The 27,769-nt window shown below is 44.6% G+C and overlaps 1 protein-coding gene across 1 annotated transcript in view; it reads left to right on the plus strand.

Annotated features, from left to right (window-relative positions):
* The first annotated feature begins 13,342 nt into the window (after positions 1-13,342).
* The window catches only part of elapor2a (endosome-lysosome associated apoptosis and autophagy regulator family member 2a), a 15,411-nt gene continuing 984 nt past the window's right edge, over positions 13,343-27,769 (plus strand). The window contains exons 1-20 of the mRNA XM_084477199.1: positions 13,343-13,464; positions 15,456-15,576; positions 17,024-17,219; positions 17,912-18,059; positions 18,167-18,256; positions 20,150-20,255; positions 20,519-20,671; positions 21,191-21,279; positions 21,434-21,614; positions 21,741-21,869; positions 22,248-22,338; positions 22,525-22,630; positions 23,137-23,274; positions 23,693-23,956; positions 25,686-25,859; positions 26,306-26,492; positions 26,742-26,838; positions 26,952-27,053; positions 27,414-27,540; positions 27,698-27,769. The exon at positions 27,698-27,769 is cut by the window's right edge and continues 107 nt beyond it. Coding sequence (XP_084333325.1) covers positions 13,369-13,464; positions 15,456-15,576; positions 17,024-17,219; positions 17,912-18,059; positions 18,167-18,256; positions 20,150-20,255; positions 20,519-20,671; positions 21,191-21,279; positions 21,434-21,614; positions 21,741-21,869; positions 22,248-22,338; positions 22,525-22,630; positions 23,137-23,274; positions 23,693-23,956; positions 25,686-25,859; positions 26,306-26,492; positions 26,742-26,838; positions 26,952-27,053; positions 27,414-27,540; positions 27,698-27,769 — 2,667 coding nt within the window. The 5' untranslated portion in view covers positions 13,343-13,368. The remainder of the gene's footprint in view (positions 13,465-15,455; positions 15,577-17,023; positions 17,220-17,911; positions 18,060-18,166; positions 18,257-20,149; positions 20,256-20,518; positions 20,672-21,190; positions 21,280-21,433; positions 21,615-21,740; positions 21,870-22,247; positions 22,339-22,524; positions 22,631-23,136; positions 23,275-23,692; positions 23,957-25,685; positions 25,860-26,305; positions 26,493-26,741; positions 26,839-26,951; positions 27,054-27,413; positions 27,541-27,697) is intronic.

Consider the following 27,769-nt stretch of genomic DNA (forward strand, 5'->3'; position numbering starts at 1 on the left):
GTGATATACTTAATTTATATGTTTAGTCTTTAGAATTTATATATTAGGCTTAAACACCATTCCTGGTTTCTAGTAGGGATATACCATGCTTACACCATGGCTTGTCTCTAGTAGTGATATACTAGGCTTATATGCCTGGTCTCTAGTAGTGATATACTAGACTTCTCATGTACTCATATGGGAACATGAGATATTATCATTATTACCATGACCATGATCATGATATGGCTCCAAACCCCCTCTCCCCCTGGCTTTGACAAGCTGTGTTCCTGCACACACTTTGACAGAGCTGGATTACAGGAAGTGACACAGACACCAAAAGCCAGGCCAGAAGTTGTTCTCGATGACGTCCAATCAGGAGGCAACGAGGGCGGGTCACGGCAGTAAGACATTCCTGTGTAGTTTCTCATGATTTAAGGTGGGGTGTCAAGGCAGAGTCAGTGTGTTGGACTGAACAATAGGATGAGTCATGAGTGGGGGGGCGGTCACTGAAGACAGGGACAACCCTTCCTCCAGAGACCACCACACTCATCATCACTGCGTGCAGGAAACAGATGCTGTGCTTGGCTCCGTGCGCGTGTGTGTGCGTACGTACATGTGCTTGCGCGTGTGTGTGTGTGTGTGTGTGTGTGTGTGTGAGTGTGTTTCAGTCAGTGTGGTTTAATTGATTTGCAAATTGGTCTTTCCTGCCTCTCTTACTTTCTCTCTCTCCCTCTCTTGCTCTCTCTATATATATGAGAGTGATGGAAAAACACTTAACTGTGGCTAAAATATCGCAATACATATCTGATACTAAACATCTTTTGGACTTTACATTTTGCACATTGTGGGCCCTAGTTAGACGGTCTAAAACGCAGACGTCAAGGCGCAAAGTCAAAGTACTTTGTGGGCAGTTCTACGGCGCTGTTGCTATTATGACGGTGAGATAAATGAGCTTTGCGGCAGGTGCAAACTAGCAACGACACATGCGTCGGTGTAGAAAGTAAATTGCGCCGGGCGCAAGATAGGGCCCACAATGTTGAAATAACCACATATCATGACCAGAAGAAGACAGTTTCCTGACTGTCATTTCAAGACACACAGATAGAGAATCTAGGTTTCTGTTTACAGTTTCCTGCTGGAGAGTCAAGCTGAAAGTGAGGCTTCTAATTCCGTCTGTAAAACTACAACCAGCCCACAGTTTTCTAAATGTCAATTTTTCTGGGAAATTCCTTTGAAACCAAAAAACGGTTGCTCAATAGAATAGTTAAATTCATTCCATGTTCAATATTCCTGCTACAATTGAACGTTCATGCTCTAATAGTTTAGAAAAACAACACTTACTGGATAAACATCTATGTAAACCCTTAGACACAGGGTTCTAACCATGACGTGTTAATAATAGGTTATTAAATACTCGCAAGAATGAAAGCAGGAAACCAGTCATTTATTCTGCCAGAAAAACAAGGGTTTAACTCACACGTCTTCTAACCAGGCCCCGCCCACACCTCCACAATCCCTTATCACTGCTGAAGCGGTCTATGTGCTGGACCTGTTTAGACCAGCCCTGAATGACCAGAGCATATCCCAAGGCACCTCTGTTCCCGTACCACCAGATATAGCTTTGTGATAGGCTTTTGGTTGTATGGTCGACATGTTGCCCTTTCTGTTGCCTCCTTTCACAAGAGACAGAACCCTATATCCCCTGCATCTCCTATCACAAGAGACCCTCTGGTGCCCTTTCACAAGAGGCTTGGGCAACTGTTGTGATGGTCCAACAGGGGCAGGGTATGTAGATGTTACTGTTGTCATACCACGGTTTCTCATAAATGAGAGTGTTGTGTGTAACATACACTGTGCACATGTGTTTAACATATGTGTGTGTGTATGTGTGTGTACGTGTGTGTCTTTGGTTCTAAAGGCCTCCCCCGCACCCTCCTTTACTATCAAACCTCCAGGGGCCTCGGCTTCAAACAGGAAGTGACAGTTGATGCTACCACGGCGACCGCACAGTGTTCCTATAAGTGAGGGCGGGGCCCTGAGACAGCTAACTTCTAGCTCAGCGATGTGCTTGTTTGACTCCGATCCAGTCATGCGATGTGTGTTTCCTGACATCAAATTAACAACATAATTGTGTTTCCGTGGCCCTTTGCATAATAGACCCATCTGCGCTACATGGTTACAGGAAGTAAACACAAATGTTTTCGGAAGACGATTTCTTCCGCAAAGTCGGGTTTTAAAATTAAACCTGGCCGAATGGTAATTGGTTTAGGAGTTGGATTCCTGGCACACATGATTAGAAACAGATTTTAAATCATTTTGTGTAATTAAAGTATGCATAAACAATGCCCCGCCCTGTACAAATGCATGCGCACGCACGCACGCACGCACGCACGCACGCACGCACGCACGCACGCACGCACTCACTCATGCACACACTCACAGGCACACACACATGCACACACACAGGCACGCACACACGCACACACACACTCTCGCATACACACACTCACAGGCACACATGCATGCACACACATTCTTAAGATCTAGACCTAAAACTTCTGGGTGTACAAGCTTAGCAACAGCAGCGCTACGCATACGTTACCATAGTTTGTGAATGTTCTCACAGGGCCACCATACATGGTTAGTGTGCAGGTTATTCTTTAACTTAATGTGTACGTTTCTAGTTTGTCATTAGAAGCCTTATGGTGCAATATGTACTTCAACGACTTGCTTCACCTTGAACCGCTGTCAAAGGTTCTGCCAATCCTAACATTGTTCCCTGTTTCTTTTTGAAAAACAATCTCAGTACACCATTTTAGTGGACTCAAAGCTACTCCTGTCCTTAAAACAGGGGTGGATGCATTCTTTCCAACACTTGTTTTGTGTTTGCTCATGTTGAACCACTACAGCAACAGTTGCATTCCAAGAAAGGCCTCAACGGGCTTCTGGAGCAGAACCAAGGTCAAATACTGGACTGGTGCCGTCACACACTGTAATGATCCAAAGCTGGTGACACACGTATGTGTTTTTTAAAGTAGTGAGGCGGTTAGGTCACTTTGGGTCTACATTAAGTCATGAGTGTACGTTTATGGGAGCATGCCTGTGTTTTGGCTCTGTGCTTGTTTGTGGTTATGTGTGTGTGTTCATGTTGAGTCGTAGGTGTGTTTCTGCAAAGCATTGTGTGTATGTTTGTATGTTTATCTGCGTGTGTGTGTATATGTGTGTGTATGTGTGTGTGTGTGTGTTTTAGCAGGTAATCAGTCGGTCAGTACTTGCTGGTTTGTAGGTGTCTGCAGGCTTTTTCCATGCGGGCATGTGTGTGTGGGTCAAAGTCCACACACTGACACCATTGACGCTTCATACAACTGTGCTGTGACAACAGCACAGTCACCGCTCTGTGTTGCGTTGCGGTGGATTCTGAATCTGTGTGTGCTGTGGCTCCTCTCTCTCCCTCTCTCACTGGCAACGTTGCAGTAAGGAGGGCTGAGCTCATTCAATCTGTTAGAGATGACTCACTCCATAGTGTCCCTCTCCAGACCCACACTTACACACACACACACACACACACACACACACACACCCACACACACATGCAATTAAGAAGACAAACGCACACACATGCACGTACGTGCACCTAAGCAGAAACACACACACACACACACACACACACACACACACACACACACACACACACACACACACACAATAACTGGCTTTGTTGAGTGACCTCAACAAAGGTCACTCAACTCAATGGGTTCAGTGCAGGAACACACTCTTGCTTCTCATCGTTTCTGTCCAAGTTAGGTTTGTATCTCACCATTCTGCTATGAGCTTATGGTATTGTTCACTGTCAATCGTTGTTGTGAGAGGGCCGTGTCTCAATTGCGAGGAGGCTTCTCATAACCTTGCTGCCTATTAAGGAAGCTGGCTTGTTAGGTTCCTATTTTGTGAAAGTGCATCACAAAGTGAGACAGCCTAACCATGCAGGTAGCCTCCCGTAAATTCTCATGGGATATCCTACACCGTCAAGGTTATCTATTTAGGATGTTTCATGCCCCTAAATTAGAACAGCCCATCCCTGCTATATTACCTACATTTACCACCTGTTAAGAAAGCATCCTCGTAATTGAGTCACAGTCTTATCACAGAGGTGCAATAGGGGCCCACAAAGGTCTCGAGTGGCTAATTATGGGAGATGGCACGCCTACAAACCAATAATAAAACGTAACAAGCTACACCTGTTTTTGCACTCACTTTCACACAGCTGTGATAAGGCCTACTGGAGCTATCGTGTTTTTCTGATCCACAGACTGTCCACCTTATATGTTCATTTTAGTCACACTTTTACCATTCTAAAAAATACTGTATATATAAGGGGGAGGTTATTTGCAGTGCAGGATCGTATCTTTTAACGAGTACTGTACTAGCACTGGTACTTGTAAATACTTTACTCAAGCATAGTAGCTAAAGTACAGTGTCACAGAGTCCCACGTAACCTATAGGTAGCTCTATACCTCGTCAATCTCATAACCAATTTTAAAGAGTTGCCTCGCCTGTTGAACTGCACATCATTTACAGTCAATATTGCTATAAAGTAAATAACACAATGGATTGTGTGTTATGACGCTTGACTGGCCATGAAACCACACACCATGCAGCATATCTGCAATGTATGAACAAGAGCTCAATGAACTGCACAACGGAAAAGACTGCTGTCTGAGCATATTTGTTTGCACGCGGAGAGCGGGTAAATATAATTTCAATAGAATAAGAAGCCGTTGCCAAGGCTGTACTTACTGGTCAAACCACGCAGATTTACCGAGCTCACGCAGACATTTCACTTAGCCTAATGACTGCCAAGAGGAAGCCCAGCAGATGGCCTCAGCTGGGGGGGACCGGGATAACATAACGCATAAAAACACGCTGTAACCAGCACTGTCCCAAATGGACTATTGTAACACAGCCGCATAAACGCTTTAACCTTTACATGGGACAATCTGTGTGTGTGTGTGTGTGTGTGTGTGTGTGTGTGTGTGTGTAAACACAAGCGCTAGCTAAACATCCCTTAAAGGATAGGGTCAGAAAAAACCCCTAAGCTGTGTAGTTCACAGTCATGATATCCGACATGTGGAACCCTGGAGTGCACATCTGGAGTGCACGATACGGCCGTCATGGTTGATGCCAGTGCACGTACACTGAAGCACCATCACCACGGCGACGCCACCCATCATGGCCGATTGTAATGGAGTTCGGCACAGAGTGAAGTGTCCAAGGAGTGTGTCTATAGAGTGTACAAAAACGTGACAGAAGTGTAAGTCCACAGCAGAACAAACAATCTCCACACAATGGGAAGAATGGGGTGGGCGGAAGCATCCGAATGTCCGCCCGTCTGTCTGTCTGTTGTGTTTGCGTGTGTGAATATGCTGAGCAAGCAGGACGTCCAACCGCACATCACAGGAGAGGAACACAGGCCCACTGCGTGGCCCACGGAAGTCACTGTTCAGGCTAGCATCTTTGTGTGTGCGTGTGTGTGTGTGTGTGTGTGTGTGTGTGTGTGTGTGTGTGCATGTGTGTGTGTGTGTGCGTGTATGTGTTTATATTAAGTTTAACCAAAGATCAAGGGAATGAAGGAATGAAAGAGAAAGATCCGGTTTTGCCTAAACGTGTTTTCTAATATCTCCTATTCATCCACTGGCAGGAACATGGACAATGTGTCCTAGTTCTTGAAAGACGGAAGTATGAGTACAGCGCACAAGATATTCTTCCTCTTATGCTGTTCTCACTGTAGATTTTGTGCGTGTATGTGTGTGTGGGTGCAAGAGCAATATATATATATATATATATATATATATAAAGATAGAGACAAAGAGATAGAGACAGAGAGAGATAATGCCATAAAAGAAAGGGGTTTCAGATCATTCTAATCCACTTAAAATGATTGACAATGGAAAATAAAGTGCTTAAAAATCCTTTTAAACCGTTTAATGACCTGACAATGTGATATAAAGTGGTTTAAAATCCCTCTAAACCATTCAAAAGGCTTTAAAAAGCTAATTGGAGCATCAACTATCATCACATCGAAAACCCAATTTGCTAAAGTCTTCATGGCAAGTTTTTTTATCCTGTATGGTACATGAAACTAACACTTCTCATGTACATTTGAACGAGTGTGAATGTGTACATGAAACACAAAAACAGTAGTGTTCCAATATCACAACCAAGCAAAACTCCTTTTCCTGAAGAGGAATGTGCTCCCACTCTGTGATGTCATCACAGAGGGACGGGGAACAAAAGACGGATGGAATGCAGACAGGACAGCCTTGGTTTGTCAATGCCAAAGCTTTTTAACATACACACACACACACACACACACACACACACACGCCACACACACATGCAACTCACGCACACGCACGCACACACACACACACACACACACGCACGCACGCACGCACGCACGCACGCACGCACGCACACACACACACAGTACACACATACTGTACATGAAGTGGACACTCCCCAATTTACCCATTTATAACTCTCTACCCCTCCCAATTCTTTGCCCCCTAGACCCATCACCACGGTAACCGCCAGCACTCAGCTTCCACCAGACAAGATGGCAAGGTTGTGATCATATGGCAAACACTTACTGTCTCCATACACTTGCGAACACACCCACACCCACTCCCACACTGACACACACACACACATACACACATTTTCTAGTATTGCAGTCCCTGGTCAGATCCCCCTCAGTACCGGTTCTGCAATCCAACTCTCCAAAAAACAAGCACATTTTCCACAAGCAGATGCCAGCAGAAGACAGGGCTTTCCCTTGCCTCTGCCAGACCTTTCCCGGACATCAGTAAGTTGGGGAAAGAGGAAGAGCAACAGAGGGCACACTGGAAGTGGAAGGCATTCCGTACCTGATAACCTCCCATCTTCTATTTCCTGAAGCCCCCACCTATCAGCCGCTGTTTCCTGCCACTCTGACTCCTGATAGGAGGCCTGGGAAAGAGAACAGAAGGTTGTCAGTGAAGGCAAGGTCATCTGAGAATAGAAATTAACTAAAAAATATGAAGAAAACATGTGGAGCCACCATGTCCCTGCGTAGTCAGCAGTGCCTGCACCGCTGGTCCAGTGAGGGTTGTGGTACCCAAGGACAACGTGGTTCAGATTCAAGGGCCATGCAATGACGTCCCGTGGAATACTGCATTGTGTCTGTTTTGTGTTGTGTCAGTTTTTTGTGTGTGTGTGTGTGTGTGTGTTTGTGTATAGCCTGACGCCCTATAGTATTAGACGAATGCTATGATGCTAAATATGTGTTTAGTCACACCATGTGTGTTTGTGCCTTGATGCTTTTCACATGATGCAGTTTTATGCATGTGTGTTTGTGTTGACGTGGCGTGACGTGTGACACACGTGATGTGTGTGAAGTTGTTTGTGTGTGTGTATTTCAGTGCGGAAAAGACTTAGACAACTCCACAGAGTGTTTGCATATGTATGTGCAGTACTAGGCCGTAATACGTGATGTTTGTTTTGCGTTGTGTACAGCACTGCATTCTGGGTGACAGTGGGTTCCGTTTGAGATAAAACCAGATAAACTAGTGAGCAATAAACACATCCTCCGCTCAGAAGGATCAGAGATAAACCCTGACGTTGGACACTGTAAACTGATACACACGCACACGCCTATGTACATACACACAGACGCACCGGACACACACACTGGCTTGATAGCTATTGTGATCCATACTATAGGAAAACATCATCTGGCAGTAATTTAAACGTGGCAGACACAGGCTATTGTATAAGCTGTCCATTGTCCAACCAGTGCTGTCATTCGTGCTGAGGGTTAAGAGGTCAGGGGCTCGGGGGTGATATGCGCTCTGTCAGCTGATCAATGCACATGCTCAGTAGGCCCCTTCTGTGTGCTAGTATAGGTCATTCAATCATCTCCTCCTCCACCTCCTCACACTCTTAGATAACCTTATCCAATGAGATGATCTATCTTGAGACCCATCTCTTAGTAATCTGGTATTGGGAAAAATAAACTTCCTCTGACAAAAAAGGCTAGCTGATGCGTGGCCTGAGGCACGAGTTCAATGGGGAGGTGCACTGATAGATATTGACTTAACATCTCACTGAGGAGTTTTCCAGGACACCATCAGTGTATTGAGCCATGACTGCCAGTGTGGACCGTAGTCCTCATTCTACTGCATTAGAAAGGGACTGTTTTAAGTAGGTCTCTGGTTTGCATTTACAGCTGTTTGGTTGGCCTGCAAGTGAAATTACACTGACTATAATAACTATAAAATCCCCATTGTATCCCACATGATTTCGAAAATCATGTGTGATATCATGGGGATTTCAAGAATAAATATATACCATATGTATTTCTTATTGACACAATTTTATCACATTTTAAAACCCAGAATCATCCACAAGCAGCATCCGAGGAGAATTTTTTTTTTGCCGTTCCAAGTGGTCAGCATTAGGAACCGCAGTGTTTCTATTACAACATGGACGCCCTCTGGCACACGTTGCACTTCCTCTATTACCGTGCATTTTCCACCGCTAATCAGCGATATTGATTGGGGGAGGGGGCGAGCATCGGTGTGTTCCAGCTTTAGTGATGTCACCCTCCCTCGGTGAAGAAAGGCACGGAGCTCAGCAGTTGATCTGAGCCCGGAAAGGCCTGTTTTGCTCAATTATTTAAATGTCTGTGTGCATTAATTTGCACAAAACGTACACAGACACACAGACACACGGACGCACACACGCACGCGCACGCACAGGCACACACACATTATTGGGTGGTAGAATTGGTTTCTACTGCCCCCATGTGGTGACTGTACCATCACAAGCAGTGTGCGAAATACCCTTCAATATTCGGGGGGGTCCCCATCTCCCGTCCCCTGTTGCGCAATATCTATCTAAAAATTTCTCATGCAGTAGGCCTATAGCATACTTAGCAGACGTCAAGGCGCAAAGTCAAAGTACGTTGTGGGCGGTTCTATGGCGCTGTTGCTATTATGACGGCGAGATAAATTAGCTTTGCACCCGGCGCAAATCTAAAATGGGTTGGGCTGAAACCCGTAGGTGTGTTTTGGGCGTAACATGCAATAAACCAATGAGAGTGGCATCTCCCATCCCCTTTAAGAGCCAGCGCATTTTGACTTGACGTTGATTTTTGACAGCGCGTTTGCAGTCTCCGCTGAGACAGATGCATGACCACATGAATTTCAAACTTCAAATGGCCAAATAATAGGCATAATTAACAGTAACACTTGGAATAGCGTTTTATTCTCCAATTTCAGAAACACTGATTCGTCATGTAAATTGCGGCAAAGACAAACATATGCGGACGCGGTCCTCGATGGCCGCAACTGTGGGTCTATTTAATGATATGCGGCAATACATTAACAAACATCGTTTGTTACCAGTCGACTTGTGTTCATAATACGCATGTGTCCCCCTGTTAATATAGGCTACATAGCCATGGACTGCATTATGCGTTACGTGTTTAATTTGCGTGTTTAGACAGATGGGCGCGCACACACACGCGCACACCAAGCATCACCCGCATTCATTCATTCTTTTAAACACTCACTCGCGGTAAAACTATGTTTTCTCACGATCAAATACTCAACTCATCAATCCTAAAAGTAATGGGCTTGTACACGATGTCTGGGTCAAGAACATATGTGTTTGCTGTACGGTGTTTGCAGATGCATTGATTTAAAAGTACAACTTACCGCTGTATCAGCTGTTCTTTCCCAAATCATTTAGGCCTACCCTAAAACTAGATTTTGTTTTGGAAGCCTGGAATATACTTTGCTCGAATGTATTATTGTTATTATTATTATTTGAACGCATGGCATAGCCTACTATACTTCATTCATGTTCATTCATGCAGCCCTATGGAAAAAATTTTTCCCACAATCCACACGCTATTTCTATGCAGTTTCACACGTATGAATAATCTTTGACATCATAATATTTAAATCAGGTTAATAGTTTGCATGTTTGTGCTGTGATAGCCTACGTGTGTGTAGGCTATGTTGTAGTTCCGACCTGCAATGGCACGTCAAAAATAGCAACAACAACTGCGCTATCCGCTATAGACCAGGTATTTTTCGGTCAGTGGCGCAATTGCATTGGCGCATTTTTTAGATTTTTTAGATCACTATTTTTTTTTGACGAAATTTGAGACCCCCTTCGGACCCCCCTGTATTTCGCACACTATCACAAGCCTTAAACCCCAAAATTAAAGTAAAAACATTTGAATATCAATGAACAGGAAATACATAAAAAATGTACCTGTTATATATACACCAAAGCATATTTCCCCTTCTCATTGCAGTTAGTGGTGGACATAAAGCCATGTTATGCTGCTGTGTGTGTTTTTTTTGGCTTACCCCTGGCTGTCGGATGACGATGGAAGGCCTTGGGATGAGTGGGTACCTTGGAGCCAACAGAGGACCCACATCACCAGGGAGGTCCTCCTCTGAGCTCCAGGAAACAGTGCTGGTCCTTGGGGTCCCAAAGGCCTCCCCTTCACCTGTTGGACGCCAGTGAGAGTGTTCTGAACCGCTTCTTCTCAATGGTCTGTGAGCCGACCGGGCCGACGTTAAGCTTTCACATCTCAAGTCACTGAGGCTGTACTCCACTACCACTGGGCCACCACCACCACCACCACCACTAGGGAGGTGGGCCCCTGGCTGGGATTGAACCGGCTCCGCTCCTGCGGGGTCAGGTCCTCCTGGATCAGATCTGCTGCACCTGGAGGAGGAGCCGTCGAGGCCTGGGGAAGGACACTGGTCGCTGGACACATCCGACGGGTCAGAACCAAAGCACTGGTTGAGAGCCGAGCAAGGCATCCCGTGCATGCTGGCACAATAAGCAGTGAGCAGGAAATACGCCCAGGCTGAGACTTTTTCTACTGACATGGATTAGACTGAGGTTAGTCTCAGCGCATAAAAGCAACATCACTTTTACTCACGTGTGCCTAAAACAAGAGACAAGCTGTCTGGGGTCACTCCCCACCAGTTAAATGTCTTTTTGGTTGTAGACTGTGTAAAAATAGAGCCAAAAAGCACTACATTGCATCAGGACACTTGCACCTTGTCCTATCCTTGGAGATTCTCTTATTTGTCCATGTCCAAAAACGTCATTTCTTCCTCATATGATGAGGAGGCCACCTATGAATGTGTCATCTTCAAGATTTGATATACATATTTTGTTATATGTAGATCTGGAGGGAGCAGGATCAGTGGTCCTGTCCTAGGTAGGAAGTAACGGTGGAATCCAGAGGTTCCGGATGCAGTATTGCCTCAGGTCTTCGGTCAGTAGGTCACTCTCTCTCTCTGTCTATATCTCTCTGCCCCACGATGACCCAAACGGCTTCAGTCTGATGGGTTTACCTCTCTCTCTCCTCTCTCTCTCTCTCTCTCTCTCTCTCTCTCTCTCTCTCTCTCTCTGAGTGTATGTGTGGGTGTATGAGTGTGTGTGTGTGTATGTGTGTGTGTGTGTGTGTGTCATAGCACGAGTGTCTTGTTACATAGACAGGTAGTCCCTGGACCCTGCTGCCGGGTCGTGGACTGCGTGATAAGGGGGTTTGGGGGCAGTCTAACAACAGCAATAGGACTCCTGTTACAGCTGACTCTGGACCTGCAACCTGTTTATGACAACCACATATGCGTTGGGGGTCAACGTGACCACGTCTGATCCCAGAATGGGTGTTGGTCGAGGTGATGGTGGAGGTGGTGGTGGTGGTGGTGGTGGTGGTGGGTGTAGCTTGAGCCCTGACGGCTAAGTTCAAATTACAGGTAAAGAGAATGAAAACCGATAGGCCTTTAATGAGATACAGAGAAAGATGGAGAAGGGGAAGGAGTAAGGTAAGAGAGAGAGAGGGGAGGAGGGCGAGAGGAAGACAGAGACACAGAGTAAAAAGGGGAAAGACGCGATGACAGGAGAGATGTATGGCATCCTCTCTGCTCCTCCTCTAGAATTAGCCGGACAGGAGAAACTGGGGGTCAACTGAGCTTGAATGACTGCTTAAATATTCATACAACCATAAAAACTAAACGGTTACCAATCGCGTGCCGTGTTTACAGCTGATCTATTTTGCATAAGGCACTGTCATGTCTGGGATATAACTCATTTGAAGAGTTGTATGAATTGTATGATTATATTATATATTTCACATGGGGTTCACTTACATTTAATCTGTGTGCGTATAGTGATCATGTTGACTAGACTAGAGCAGAATGAGTTACTTTGTGATAAAATACTGTGCATTTGTTTAATCTCTCTTAATCCAATGTATGGGTTATTGCTCAGCGGCTATATAGGCCTATTGCTTAGTTACAGACTGTTGTACGTGCAGCCAGTGGTGGGGCTGTGGTCCACAGAAACAAGCTACTCATTAAACTTGTATGTCTTCTTTTGTTTGGAATTGGAAACACTGCCAGCATGATAGCACTACAATATATATATATATATTTCTAATGATAAAATACACACTGTTATCGTTACTTTTTGTTAATTGATGTAATGTTCACAGGATCAAAACGTGTATCATACAAAATAGCCGCCCAGGTCATCATAGGATGAATATATGAGGATTGTTTTAATGATATATTTGATAAGAGACTACATATCTGCAGTCATTTTACATAATTATTACCTTAACATATATAAAGTATATTAATTGACCGTACAAAACGCTGGGCTGAACCACACGGTCATTGGGTTGAACCATAGATACATTTCTATGGGATGAAAATACATATTTGAAGTGGAACGTGACTGCCATCTTGTGGCCAATGATAATTCTTACAACTGAGGAGATTTAAGGCTAATAATAGGCCTACCTAGCAGCTAGAATATAACTACATTTATATTCTACAAAACGCAGGTCACGGAGAATCTGTCAGAAATAACCCGTTGAAATGTCCTTGCAACTATGAGAGCCGAACCATTCATCGTTTTAAAACGGAATGCTATTTTTGCGGTGCGCCGTAGGCTACAACACAATAAAACAAATAATGACTACAACACAACAGACTATGACGCAGTACCGCTTTGCATTACATTATATTAGGCCTATTTTAATTTATTTCTAAAGGGTAGTCAGACAAACATCTTTGGCTCCAGGCCAACGTCATCAGCGCGTCAGAGCCGGTGGACAAGTGCTCGAGCAGACAGCCAGTGTAATCTCAGGTGAAGAGCTGCTTTACCGTCCGTATCGTGCCGTATAAACACGACCACGACGGATGCTCGTTCATGTCTACAATAGCAAAATAGGCTAATATAGTTAAATGGCTATCACAACTGTGTGCGCATAGGCTACAATCGGGTTTTCTCCGCCGATGATCTACAATGCAGTCCTCGGTTTGGTTTGTCGCTCATTGCGCTCTCATCTTCTGCCAGCTCCGACACACCAAGGGGAATGAAGGACCGCGTCCGTGCAGTGAGGTGAGAGATGCACATTGGTATTTTTTTTGTCTTAAAACAGATGTACGTTTGTTGAATGATCGTTGAGAAACGGGCTACTACAAACTGCATGGAAAGCCATAGGCAGCCGATGAGTTGGTAATCTAGTGACCATATCAAATGCGATTAAGATGACACGCTTCCGGGATGGAGACCCCTTGTTATTAAAATGTAAAATAGCGTCCAATTAAATGAACTGTACTCAATATGAAAACATTGCTGTTTTTCGGACCAATTCAAACGAGCTACGGTTTTCTACCCAACATAAATAGCCTATAGAGCGTACCGCAACATGTTGGGAGCATCTTAACAGACAAAGTTTTAACCTCCCAGTATTGCACTGGTTTACTGTTACTGTTGAGAAAGCGGGTCTGTGTTATCAGTTTCCTGCATGATCTCGCCTTTTCCTTCCCCGTGCCCGTCTTGGCCCTAACACACACACACACACACACACACACACACACACACACACACACACACACACACACACACACACACACACACACACACACACACACACACACACACACACACACACACACACGGGATAAATGTGATTCCTCCCAACCTCAACCTTACTCACCACCGGTTTGTTATGTCGAATAAGCCTAGTAGTTTCCAGCATAACACAGCTGGGGGTTAATTTGAATGTATAAAGTGTATCATATAATACAGTGGTTGTACCATCACAATCTATGCAGTGCTTATGAAGTGGCTTTGTTAAAACTACTGATAATAACAACAATAAGATTATCTAAAATACAAGAATGAGGCCCAGCCTTTATGAATCTTTAAAAGAAAATGAAATCCCAGAGAGTGTGTGTGCAGACAAGGGATTCATGTTGTTAAGATCAGCCTCATGTTGTGCTGCTGAGGTGCAACCCATGACTGTGGACAAAGAGGGCTGGACCAAAGATTGCACAGTACACTTCTGCACTAACCTCGCCCCTGTAAATGTACCATGGTTACCTAATGGGGCCTGCTAATGGTACTCTCTATGTGGAAGACAAATCTCTATGATCGGCTGCATCTAGAAGTATGTGCTTGCATTGATATCTCAGAGCATCGGAGTCCCGATGGGCCAGCCAGTGGCGTTCTTTTGTATACCCTGTGAAACGGTTGACAAGTCTCTAGGTGATGTTTGTGTAAGATTTTGTGGGTATCCTGTTTTATTCTCAACAGTCCAAACACACGTCATAGTGAATGCTGTTTGGCAGACGAATCCCATGAAAACACTCCACTCGCACCTGATTAACCCACTGAGGCCAGCCACTTTCACTATCGCCATGGAGATGGAATGTTGTGTACCCACCCAGTGCTAAAGGGGGTCTGTAGTTGCATAGATAAGGCTTTTGTTTAGTGTGTGTGTGTGTGTGGTAACATACACACTAAAATTGATCAAGTCTAATTTGGATTATTGATTTAATAATTTAAGTAATTTATTAAAGTACAAATACCAATTTGCTGCATAATGCTTCAGAAATTGAACTAGAGGGTTAATGGAACTTCATGGAAATAATAAATCAAGCTTTTCTTGTTGGATAAAGAAAGCAAATTGAAGACCTCACTTTTCACTTTTTTTTTTACTTGTGATGGGCACTCGCTGTTTTTTTTATTACATTTTATAGACTAAATGATTCATTAAGTGCAAAAGTGTTCATGAGATCAATTGTATAATTCCAAAACTTGTTAGTTGCATCAAAGGTCCCTAACAGTGAGTCCGTAACTGGGTGACTAACGTGTGATCCTCTGGCTCCCAGAGAACGATGACTCGAGCAAGTGGGTGGTGTCCTGTCACCACCTCTCGCCTACGTCGGCTCTTTATGATTGTCAGAAACTAACCGACTGGAATACGTGTGTGTGTGTGTGTGTGTGTGTGTGTGTGTGTGTGTGTGTGTGTGTGTGTGTGTGTGTGTGTGTGTGTGTGTGTGTGTGTGTGTGTGTGTGTGTGTGTGTGTGTGTGTGTGTTGCAGGTGGACTACTACTACGAGTACACAGAGTGCGACAGCACAGGGTCACGATGGAGGGTGGCCATCCCTCACAGTCCTGGAGCCTGCGATGGACTGCCAGAGCCAGTAAAGGGCACAGAATGCAGTAAGTGTGTTAGTGTATGTGTGCGTACACGTGCATGTTGCCTCACACCTTCCTATCAATGGAATGTCCGACTGCCACAACCTGATTTGTCCGGGTTTGGATCTCCTCCAGCAAAGCCCCATTGGCCAATGACCTGACAGCAAAACACTGCCACTGGAACACGGCCTTCTGGCTTTTCTCAAGTCTAATCAAGTGTCATGCTTTGTATTCTCCTACCGGCTGCATGGAGATCAACGGATCTCCTTCCCCGACACATGCAGTAATACTATGGAGGAGGCAGGAGCCATGGCCAAGTGGATTAGGAACCTATTCACACAATTTTTGTTTTTAATTTTAGATTTTTTGATTAATTTTTTTTTCTTTGTTTTTAAGTGTACAATGTATTAAATGTATGAGCGACCATCTCTTTGTGTTGAGTTCACACTCCTGATTGAATTAGAGGGAATGATAAACCAGAAATGTTTTTTCGGTTTATTGCAGAGTGAAGGAACTGGGAGATGCATTTTACTGACCAAACACTCTATATCAGTGATGATACACTATGGTGGCTTGGTTTTTCATTACTTGTGTAAGGCAATGTTTACTAACCATTGCAAAATGAAAAAATATTGAAAGGAGTTACGTCATTTTGGAGCAACAAAGATATTCACTGTATGTCGGTACAGTCATAAGCCTCTTACTATTCCCACCCCAAAACATACCTTGGTAACAGATAGTCTTGCCTTATCTGAGAGCACCTTTTGTGCACCTAAATAAAATGACTGGTGTCATGTGAAGCTTTTGTCTCACCTTTGAGGAATTCATTTTAATTTCCTTCCTGTTTGTGTCAGAGGGAGCCTCAATCTGTCACTCCTTTATACCAGAGCATTCTACTGGAACCTGTTTCCTCACCACTAGTTAAAGACACTAAACCCAACCGACTGGAGGCTTACGTTTGATGCACTTTCCCTGATTCGTCCTACAGACCATGCCCGGGTACTTTTCCTCACAGAGTACCTGTATGTTGTCCTACCTACACAGCACATTCAAGTAAAGTCAATGGGAGCCCGACAACGGATGCGGTGTGCTTTGAGATTGCATCTCATGTCAAACTCTTAAAATGAGCTAATGAGGTGGAAAAAGTTTTCCCATTTTCATTTCACGGTTCACTACCTCAATCGAAAATGATGAAATCATGAAATATGTCCTCCTGATTATGTGCTTGTGTTCACTATGCGGGGAGACACACATACGCACACAAACCCACAGAGACACCCAATCCTGTCGGAACTGACTGAGTACAAGACATTCAGATCTTTTTTATTTTTACTGCCAACAGATCATATTACGTTTCCTTATTGCAAACCCAGAATATATGATATCCATCATGTATTTTCACCACTCTCCTCTTTCCACTCTTCTCTAGTCTCACGACTTAACTCCTACTGATGCTTTGTCCTGCCCCCAGCGTTCTCCTGCAAGGCGGGGGAGTTCCTGGAGATGTCTGCCCAGGAGTGCACCCAGTGCGCCGCGGGGAGCTACTCCCTGGGCAGCGGCATCCGCTTCGACCAATGGGACACCATGCCCGCGGGGTTCAGCAGCCTGGCGGCCACGTCCCCCGACAGCAGTGGCGCGGGCGGAGACGACGGGCTGCTCTGCAACAGGTGAGTGTGGCGGGGGAAGGAGGCCACCCGTTTTGAGTTGAACCGGGTCGGTCGCGTCGAGATTAAAGGTGACATATCACGCCACCAGGTGTGAGTGTGATTAGCCGTTACAAGCCATTTTAAAAAAAAAATCTGCCTCTTCTGACATCACAAGTGGGCATGTCCACATAGCTGCGTGCTGGATAGATCAGTCTACCAGCCTACCCAGTGGACCGTAGCAAACGTTGCTTATCTATCCGTCATACATCTAGGGGGACACGTCCTCTTGTGATATCAGAAGAGTCAGATTTTCAAAACACTCACACCTGGTGGTATAATATGTCACCTTTAAACCAGAGACCTGGTGAAGACAGCAGCAGAACTCAATAGGACCCGATTAAACAATCAGTAAAAGACACCACAGAAGGAAGCACAATTGAAATAGTTCACATAGCAATGGAGCATTTCCCGCATCAGCTTCCATCACAATCTTCACTGTTGATTCATGTTCTGTCAGGGTGATCAATCTCCCTCTGTCCTGTTTTGAAGCTCATTCCACGATGAAAACTAGATGCACTGCCTTGCTGAACTGTGTGTGTGTGTGTGTGTGTGTGTGTGTGTGTGTGTGTGTGTGTGTGTGTGTGTGTGTGTGTGTGTGTGTGTGTGTGTGTGTGTGTGTGTGTGTGTGTGTGTGTGTGTGTGTGTCCCCACAGTTCGGCCTGGGTCCCTCAGGGCAGCTACATGGAGTCCAACCGGGACGAGTGCACCGTGTCGCTCATCTACGCCGTGCACCTCAAGAAGCAGGGCTCCGTCACCTTCGACTACCAGTACCCCGACAACAACCTGCTCTTTGAGTTCTTTGTGAGTGTTTTTTTTCATGTGACCTATTCACTCGCCTCTAGCCGCTAGTGTGATGCTAGCACGACACTAACGGCCCCCCCCCCCCCGCACGGTATTTTTTTGCACAGATCCAGAACGACCAGTGCCAGGAGACGGATCAGACCGGCGTTAAGAAGTGGCTGAAGCTAACCAACCACGGGGAGTGGGCTACGCATTCGGTGTGTATATGTGTGTGTGTGTGTGTGTGTGTGTGTGTGTGTGTGTGTGTGTGTGTGTGTGTGTGTGTGTGTGTGTGTGTGTGTGTGTGTGTGTGTGTGTGTGTGTGTGTGTGTGTGTGTGTGTGTGTGTGTGTGTGTGACACAGCACTCCCCTCGCTTGCTGAGGATAGAGGTCTAATGGACTCTGTTCACGGAGGTCTTTGGCGTGTTGCCAAATGAAAGTGGCTTGAGTCGAGGCCGTTGAGAAGCGAGGACACAGAGGTCGTGTTCCTGCTGTATCATTTTTCCATTTGTCCCTTTTTTTTTCTTTTTTTTTTTTTTTTACAATACTTCAAAAATGACATTGGCAAGGAAAAGTAAGAGCCAACCTGAAGTCAAACCACTCCAGTCTGGTTCCTTTTGAATGTATTGTACTTCTAACCTTGTGGTTGGTCAAGCGTTAAGCCTGAATCACAGATGATGAGCGGGGACAAGCAGGAGGGTCCCTCCTTGCCTTCCTGTAACTAGCATGAAGCTGTGTGTTTAGCTTGTATTATTCATTTCTAAGCCAACCTCCCTCAGCCACACCTGTCTGGGCAGCCTGACGCTGGCCGTTTTTTGTCATCCTCATTTTGGCAGCCTAAAGAGAATTGGCACAGGAGTGTCATCTTAGAACAAACAACCAATGTCCCACAATGACACCTCTGTGAAAACAGCTATATTGGATTAGCTTCTGCTCAGATCGTGCGATCCAGAGGACGTATATTGGTGCTGTATTTGCAAAGCCAACACCTTTTTAGCAATGTACAGCAACCATTGCAATCGAAGTAACATTGGATTCTATTAAAACTGATACTCGAAAGCAGAGTTCATATGATATTCATTTAGATATTGGGTGTCCTCGCCATCGTCATCTCTCGCCAGGGTTTGCTGATTGGCCGATTTGATTGTGGTTCAGAGCCAATTCATGTCGTTCCAGACTTCAGTCATGTCGTCCAGACTAATATCGTGAGGTAAAACCGGAGATTAGTTGGCGAGATTTAGGCTGGCTTTGCAAGTGTTTTCAAAGCAATTGCGTTGTTATTGTCCGCTTGTTGAGAAATCCGGCGTTAGGGGAAAGATGACTTCAGCACAGCTTCAGTAGGCATTCACAGTAAATCACTTGGTGCCTTGCGACATTTGGTATATTTAGACTGAATTTGTTTAACGGACTCTATAATGGCAACTTCAGGTGCTGCTGGTCCACAAATAGACACTGCCACACAATGTTGAGGATAGCAGTCTCTCTCTATATTTCTGTAGACATCATCTTCTGTGTATTGTAAACATGCTAGTGTTGGAAGCCTAAGCCGCTTTCCTATGGGCAGATGAAAAGATCACCAGATAAAGAAGATGTCACTACTCATCTGACATGAAAATATTTTAAACTGGAATGGCTGGTTAAAAACTGGATCTTCAAGTCCAGTTTCAAACAATAACTTTTTTTCTCACAGTGATGACATGATATAATTATAATCTTTATCCACGTGTATGGCACCCAAGCCGCTGCCACGCTGTTTCACGCAGTTTTGATTGTGAAATGAACACGCAAGGAACTTCCCCTATCCAGGCCATCTACTACTAGTTGACTTACAAACCTGTTTTATACAGCCTCTAAACAACAATACATGATTGAACAACGGCAAAGGCTACTATTAAGTGATATATCCTGCTTCATAACTTTGCCATAATTCATATTGACATAATTTGTATAAATGCATTTTGTGAGATGTCAGAAAAATTACTACAAAAAGTTTTTTGCGGTTTCGAATATTTTTGTAATCATTTTTAATATACTTCACAAGAACTGGTTCACTCGAGTACACTTTTGCACCCCTAACCATGAATAAGAAGTGAAACCTTGTGATCATCCAGGTGGGCCTCAAATCCGGCAGCAACGTCCTGTACTGGAGAACCGGAGCGGTTCTCATGGGCAGCAAAGTGGTGAAGCCTGTTCTACTGAAGAATGTCCAGATCGAAGGTCGGGAAGACACACACACACACACACACACAGACACAGACACACACACACACATATTTTGAAATGCCTAGCACACTATAATAAGTAGTTAAAGGGGAAAGCAGTTGTGGTTGGCTGTGGATGAGGGGGTACTTGAGGTGAACTGATGGGGCTGTGGGGGTTTCATGAGACACAAAAGGTTGGGCAAACCCTGCTCTTCTAGGTGCACGGCGTGGTCCTTACTCGGCATTCACCTGTGATGATGTTACTCCTTGCTCTCCCAGGAGTGGCCTACACCTCTGAGTGCTTCCCCTGCAAACCAGGGACCTACAGCACAGAGCCCGGCTCCGACGCCTGCACGCCCTGCCTGCGGGACACTTACTCTGGGCACGGCGCCAGCTCCTGCACCCTCTGCAACACCACCACTCACTACGCGTGTGAGTACGCACACACACACACACGCACGCACGCACGCACATAGCGTCATGGGAATAGGCTAAAAACCAAGAAAAATTTATATTCTTGTAAGAAGTCAAACCCCTGAGCCAGCGTTGATGGAACAACTGTACAATCGTCTCTCTTAGCTTTTTACAATCGTCAGTACTAATCTGTACTCTCTGCACGGTAGTTATCTCTCACACGGGTCTGAATATGAAATAACATATGTCGTGCATTATGCATTATTGCTTATCCATGCATGTTTGATGCCCTTTGTGGATGTGTGAGCTTTTTTGGTGTACAGCTCACATGATGGTTCATATTTGACAGACAATTTTAGACCTAATAACTTGCACGTACATTTTTTTCCTCGTCTAAATTTGGGTAAAAGGTTATATTCATCAATGTTTCCTGCCAAATTGTTGCTAGTGTATTAATTAGTATACCCCTTCTCTCTCTCCACCCTCACCCCTCTGTCTCCCCTCTTGACACCACCCTCACCCCTTCCGTCCCCGCAGCGGAGGGATCAGGAGAGTGTAAGGCGAGACCTCCGTGCTCCAAGAAGGACCATTTCCAGATCCACACGGCTTGTGACAGTGAAGGAAAGGTAAGAGAACACGTTACTGTTACATTTAGGGCTTTTGTTAATATGAATGTGCTCAGGACGGCCAAGGCCACACTATTTGGTTTGTTATCGGGGAACGGCTGTATCCTAAGTTGTCTGCTGACTTCATCCATCGATTTCCGTTGCTCGTCCACAGACGCAGATCATTTATAAATGGATCGAGCCCAAGATCTGCCTGGAGGGAGTGAGCAGTGCGGTTCCACTGCCCCCTAGTGGCGAGCACAAGCCGTGCCCGCCCTGTAACCCTGGCTTCTATAACAATGACACGGCGGTGTGCTCCCCCTGCCCGCCCGGCACCTACTCAGATGGCACCAAGGGTATGTACACCTAGTCACGTCTTCCTTTACGTTTCCGATGACTGAGGCTTATCCCATGCTTATTATATCTTGTCTTGTCTCGTTTGGTTGTCTGCTAATTATTGAATTTCCTTTGTGTACATAAAGTGTGTAAGCGGTGTCCAGCCGGAACGGAGCCCATCCTTGGTTATGAGTACAAGTGGTGGAATGTGCTTCCTGCCAACATCAAGACTTCCTGTTTCAATGTGGGCAACTCCAAGTGTGACAGCATGAATGGTAGGTGCGGTTCTGTTTGAACAAAAACACTGATAATGGCACCACCATTTTCAGAACAACACATGTTGTTGCTGCTTCTTGCATTAGCTTAATTGGAGAGTGTTTATATGGATATCAAGAGTAATGTAGTGAGCAAAGCTGAACCCCTACACCTGTGTCGAGATGTATACATATATACGGCTGGCTTTTGTGGTTGGGTGGATAATAGAGTAAAGAATAGAATGATGTCAAATAAAAAATATGCATGAATATATCTCCTGTTGCAAGGTAGCGCTGATGGAATAAAATGAAGATAGAACGTATTTACATAGGAGGTATAATACTACCACTCCTCATACTAATACTAGTGATGCATGGGTCATGACTCTCTCTCTTGAGGTTGGGAGGTTGCTGGAGATCACGTCCAGTCCGGAGCAGGAGGATCAGACAACGATTACCTCATCCTCAACATCCACATCCCTGGTTTCAAGTGAGTCTTTCTGTCTGGTCTTTGTGAAGCAGACTGCTGTTTTTTCCATGTGTTCTGTTGATTTTTTTTTTTTTTCAGGGGCAATGTACAACAAGGCATTAGTTTCAATGCGAAGAGATGCATTGTACCGTAGTTAATGAAGTCTACTCCTTTAAAGAGAATATTTCCCCTGTGATCCGCCCCCAGACTTCCTACATCGCTCCCCAGCAGCAGATCTGGGACGGAGTTTGGGCGCATCGTCTTTGAGTTTGAGACGGTGTGCAGCAGCGACTGTGAGCTCTACTTCATGACGGTGAGACGTCTGCACGGCTCAACAACATGAACCAGCAGTACACTTCCCTGCCTGCATCCATTGATCTCTCTCTCTCTCTCTCTCTCTGTCTCTGTCTCTGTCTCTCTTTCTCGTTCAGTGCTTTGGTGGGAAATAAACATTGACATTGCCCAAGGAGTAAAACTAAATGAAAGAAAATGTAAAAATGTATACTGCGTAAATCTAAATGTAAAAGTACATACAAAGAAATAATGAGATAATTGGCTTAAAGTAAGATATAACAAGGCACACAAAAAACAAATTAAATACAAAGGATGTAGAATATTAAATGTACAATACAAATGTATGCAAAACAAAATATACACTTAAGTGTAGTTCAGCAGTTTGAATATAGTGCAGTAGTGAATATAGTTCTGTAGTATAATTGCAGCTTGTAGTAAAATATTAAAAAATGTCATAACACATATAGACAGCGGGTCCTTCAGAATATATGAGCGTGATGTTGTTATTTTTGTTGTTGTTGTTAGGATGTAAACAGGAAGAGCACCACAGTGGTAGAGTCATGGGCTGGCAACAAGACCAGACAGACCTACACCCACATCATGACCAAGAACGCCTCTGTTTCGTACACATGGGCCTTCCAAAGGACCAACCAGGCCTGGGATGTGAGTTGGAAACGCAAACATCCTACCTGAACAACACCACTTCTCCCGAGGGAGGTTGACTAGCGAGGGAGAACGAGTCACGCACACTGCACTCTCTCCTCCCTCAGCCTCGTTCAATGCTGTGACGCTGGTTTTAGATTTTATACATGATATGTTGTATACAATTTGTGATTTTGTTACATCTTTATTTATATATGCGCACCAATGCAACACAGACAACCCTTTTGTATGCAAAAGCTTACTTGGCGTTTCTGCTTCTGGTTCTGGTTCTCACAGAACCAAATCAATGCGGCCACTCCTAATAGCATTAGTCGGGCCTGGGGGGCTAAGTTAAGAAGAGCTAGTTTGTTTACTGATCGACTCTCTCTCTCTCTCTCTCTCTCTCTCACTCTCACTCTCACTCTCCCCTCCCCTGCAGGTGCGGCACCAGGTGCACGACGTGGCGCGGATCTACTCCATCACCGTCAGCAACGCGCTGGACGGCCAGTCTTCCGAGTGCCGAGCGTGTGCTCTCAGCTCGCTGCCTTCCGGCTCGCTGTGCGTGCCCTGCCCCCCCGGACACTACATAGACCCGCGCAGCAGCAAGTGCACAGAGTGCCCCCCCAACACGCACCTGGTGCCCCGCACCACCATGGGGCCCGACACCTGCCGGCCCTGTGGCCCCGGCAGCCGGAGCAGCAAAGTGAGTCCCGGCGTCAGACTCGGGTCCTTTTTTTTTTTTTGTACTTTATTTTTAAAGTCACCACGTGTCTGTACATTTACATGTACACATGAAAGAAGGTCACGAGACATAGACAACATAACAGTCACAACGTCATACACATGGAAAAGGAAGAAGAAAGAGAAAAAAAAAAAGAAAAGAAAACAAACAAAAAAAAACAACATATAACATCAACAATCACATAGACAGGCACTCAGAAAATAAATAATAAATAAACATTAAAAGAAAAAAAAAAAAAAAAAAAAAAAACAACGAGCAGGATAATCACAGTTACAACAACAAAATTATGATGATTAAATAAATTGTAGTAGGTTGACCACTTGGCCCATCTTGTCTCATATAGTCTGAGGTTACCCCTCATTCTAAATGTTACATACTCCATTTGATGTACCTGTTGAATGGTGTCCCTCCATTTTTCTATTGTTGGCTGGGTTTTCTGAAGCCAGTTTCTGGTGATTTGTTTTAGAGCAGTTATACGCAGCACCCTGAGCAAATAGTCGTCATTTTCCTCATGGGGTGTGTCTATGGTCCTTCCCAATAGCATATACTCCATATTTAATTGTACCGCACATCTTAAAATATGACTGATTTCTTTCTGTACCTTTTCCCAGAATATTTGCAAAATGGGACATGACCAGAATATATGTTGAACATTAGCGTATGGTTCGCCACATTCCCTCCAGCAGCTTGCTGATATTTTATTATTATATTTAGCTTGCTGCACTGGTGTTATGAAATATCGTGATTGTATTTTCCATGCATATTCCCTCCAATACGGCGATACAGTTGTTGTGTGAACATTCTGATTCATTTCCTTCCAACTCTCCTCTGATAGGTCTATATTCAATTCTTCTTCCCATTTCAGTTTTGCCTTTGTATCTTGATATTTACAGTTATTTTCCAAAATAGTATATACAGCCGAGATTTGATGTGGGACTTTAATTTTATCATAATTCTTTATCAAAAATTGTACCAGTGGATGTAAGTCTCTACTGGTCTTATTTTTTATTTCACTATTTTGGATATAACTTCTTATTTGTAAATATCGGAAGAAGTGGGAATGCGGCAAACGATACGCTTTACTTAAAGATTCAAATTGTATTATTCCCTTCTCATTTAAACACTGCCCAAAAATGGTCAGTCCCTTTTGTGCCCAGATGTCGAAGGCATCATCCGTTTTGTTAGGCATGAATTCAGGGTCTTCTTTTATCTCTCTCAGAGCCAGTAAGTCTTTCTTTACTTCAAGACTCGGGTCCTTTTAGCAGTAAATTGTGACAAAAGACTAAATTGTTACAAAACAAAATGCATTTACCATCTCTTAAAGGTAGAATATGCAGTTTATTTTTATTTTTTACAGTGAAGTAGAAGCTAACTTGTGACTACAGTGATCTAGGTTAACCTCTCTGACTTTGCAGCTGTGTAGAATAATCTCATGTCTCATTTTGGTTTGTCAGCCTCACTTGTTGAGGGTGGGTGGAGCTTGGAGAGGGTAGTGAGAGCAAGGGGGGAGGAGCTTCTTTCAAAGTTTTGAGTGGAGCTACCCTGAAAACGCAAATCTTGCATTTTTATTCCTGATTTATCCCTATTTTATTAGCACTTATATGACTCACTTACACTTATATGACTCATGAGTATTTCACAAATATATTTCATTGGCTGTGTGTGTGTGTGTGGTTCTCTTCATCACCAGGAGCACAGCTTATGTTTCAGCGACTGTCAGTTCAGCCACACGGACGGCAACGTGACCCTGAGCTTCGACTTCGGCCCCATGGGGTCTGTGGGGACCCTGATGAACGGCCCCAGCTTCACCTCCAAGGGCACCAAGTACTTCCATCAGTTCAACATCAGCCTCTGTGGGGGAGAGGTATGTGAGAACCATGGTTCCAGATTTGATTTTCCAAATGCAACATAGTGCAGTGGAATTGGCACGGTGCATGTATTCCTCACATTGGCACAAGTTCAAAAAGTGAAGAAAATGATTGAAAGAGAGATAAATAAGGTTTATGTGAATCAAATAAGTAAAGCATGAAACAAAACACAGTAAAATAAATTATGAAAGATGTGATGTTCATTTAAGTATTGCTGGTTGTATTTGGAAAAGAAAACAAACAGGAAAAAAATATATAAAAATAAAAATATATATATTCTAGAAGTATTGGCTCTTACTGGTACATCAAAAACAGAAGTGGTATCCTCTTTATGATTGGTTGAGATCAGCAACCACGCTCAGTGTCTGAAAATGGACGGAGCAGTGAATTATGAAGTGAAACGAAACGGCAATTGAGGATGATTCTCCTTGCTCCCTCTCAGGAGCGTATGGCGCTGTGCTCGGACAACGTGACGGACCTCCCCACCAGCGACGGCCAGGGAGAGAAGGCGGAGGTGACCAACGCGGTGAAGACCTTCATCTGCCAGTCGACCATCATCCCGGCCACTGGGAGAGGCCTCCACACGGCCCTGTCCTCGCAGTCCATCAACCTGGCCAACACCTTCCTGGGTAGGTGCACACTACACGTTCCTTTTCCCCACTAGAATCTTGTCTCAGTATCTTTTTTGTTTTGTGACAAAGGATAGAGTTAAATCTGCTGCAGGTTTAAAGCTGTCTAACTCGTGTGTCTTCATGAATAAAAAGCATAAAAATGCATGGTTGCGTGAGTGTGATTGTTAACAGATGTCAATGAAAAATGAGTCACAGACTGACTACTAAAAGGACAACCCAGGTGACGAGTGTTTGTCTGGTGGACAGGTGTGACGGTTGACAGTACGCTGGATGGTATCCGAGCCAGGCCCGAGTTGTTCTCCCAGTCCGCCAGGAAGGTTCCAGATGTGAACTTCTTCTACCGGTATGGCCGTGTGATGCCTTTAACAAAAAAACGTTAAAAGTTTCAACAGTGTTTTTTTTTTCTGAAATCATTTTACTTTCTCACATTGGTTCTGTTTTTTTTGTGGTTTAAAGGTCCTTGGAGCCGACGTCATCGTGCGAGTCGGGTCGTAGCGCAGTGGTCACGCTCCGCTGTCGGCCGGAGATGAGCGCCCAAGGGCAACTCACGGTGCCCAGGTAGCAGATCTAAGACAGGGTTTTAGTCTACCGATGTCGCATCATGTGCTGGCTTACACTGCATTCGTGTCTCGATTATTATGCGGGCTAATAGTGTTTAATGCATAAAAGTACTAAATGTATTCATGTTTTAATATTATTATGAATCATTCATCATGAATCATCACTCATTCGATTAATCAACTATCATCAATAGTCATTATTTGCAGCACTAAAGTCATTCCATCTTGAATTATTCATCGCAGGCTTCATCGACTATCAATGTCATGAATCAATATTTTGCATACAAATCAGACTTGTCATTAGTCAAATCCCTGATGGCACAACGGAAACCATTGAGTGTGCATCCTCCTGTTGTAGTGAGTGCCCTGCTGGGACGTGTGACGGCTGCACCTTCCACTTCCTGTGGGAAAGTTCCGGGGCGTGTCCCACGTGCACGGAAATGGACTACCATCAAATAGAAGGGGCCTGCAGGGGGGGACAACAGGTGCGCACAAGGATACACACACACACACACTGACTGACTGACTGACTGACTGACTTGAGTCTTATGAACATTGGGGTGCATGGGTTTTCTTGCACCCACCTAGAACTACTACAATGTATGTATAGGCATTTGGTATACATTTGATGTGTCTCTGCAGGACATGCTGTACGTGTGGACTGAACCAAAGCTCTGTATGGGAGGGGTGCCTCTGCCTGAGAAGAGGACGTTG

This window comes from Micromesistius poutassou, assembly GCF_964030765.1.
Source record: "Micromesistius poutassou genome assembly, chromosome: 13".
Classification (NCBI taxonomy): domain Eukaryota; kingdom Metazoa; phylum Chordata; class Actinopteri; order Gadiformes; family Gadidae; genus Micromesistius; species Micromesistius poutassou.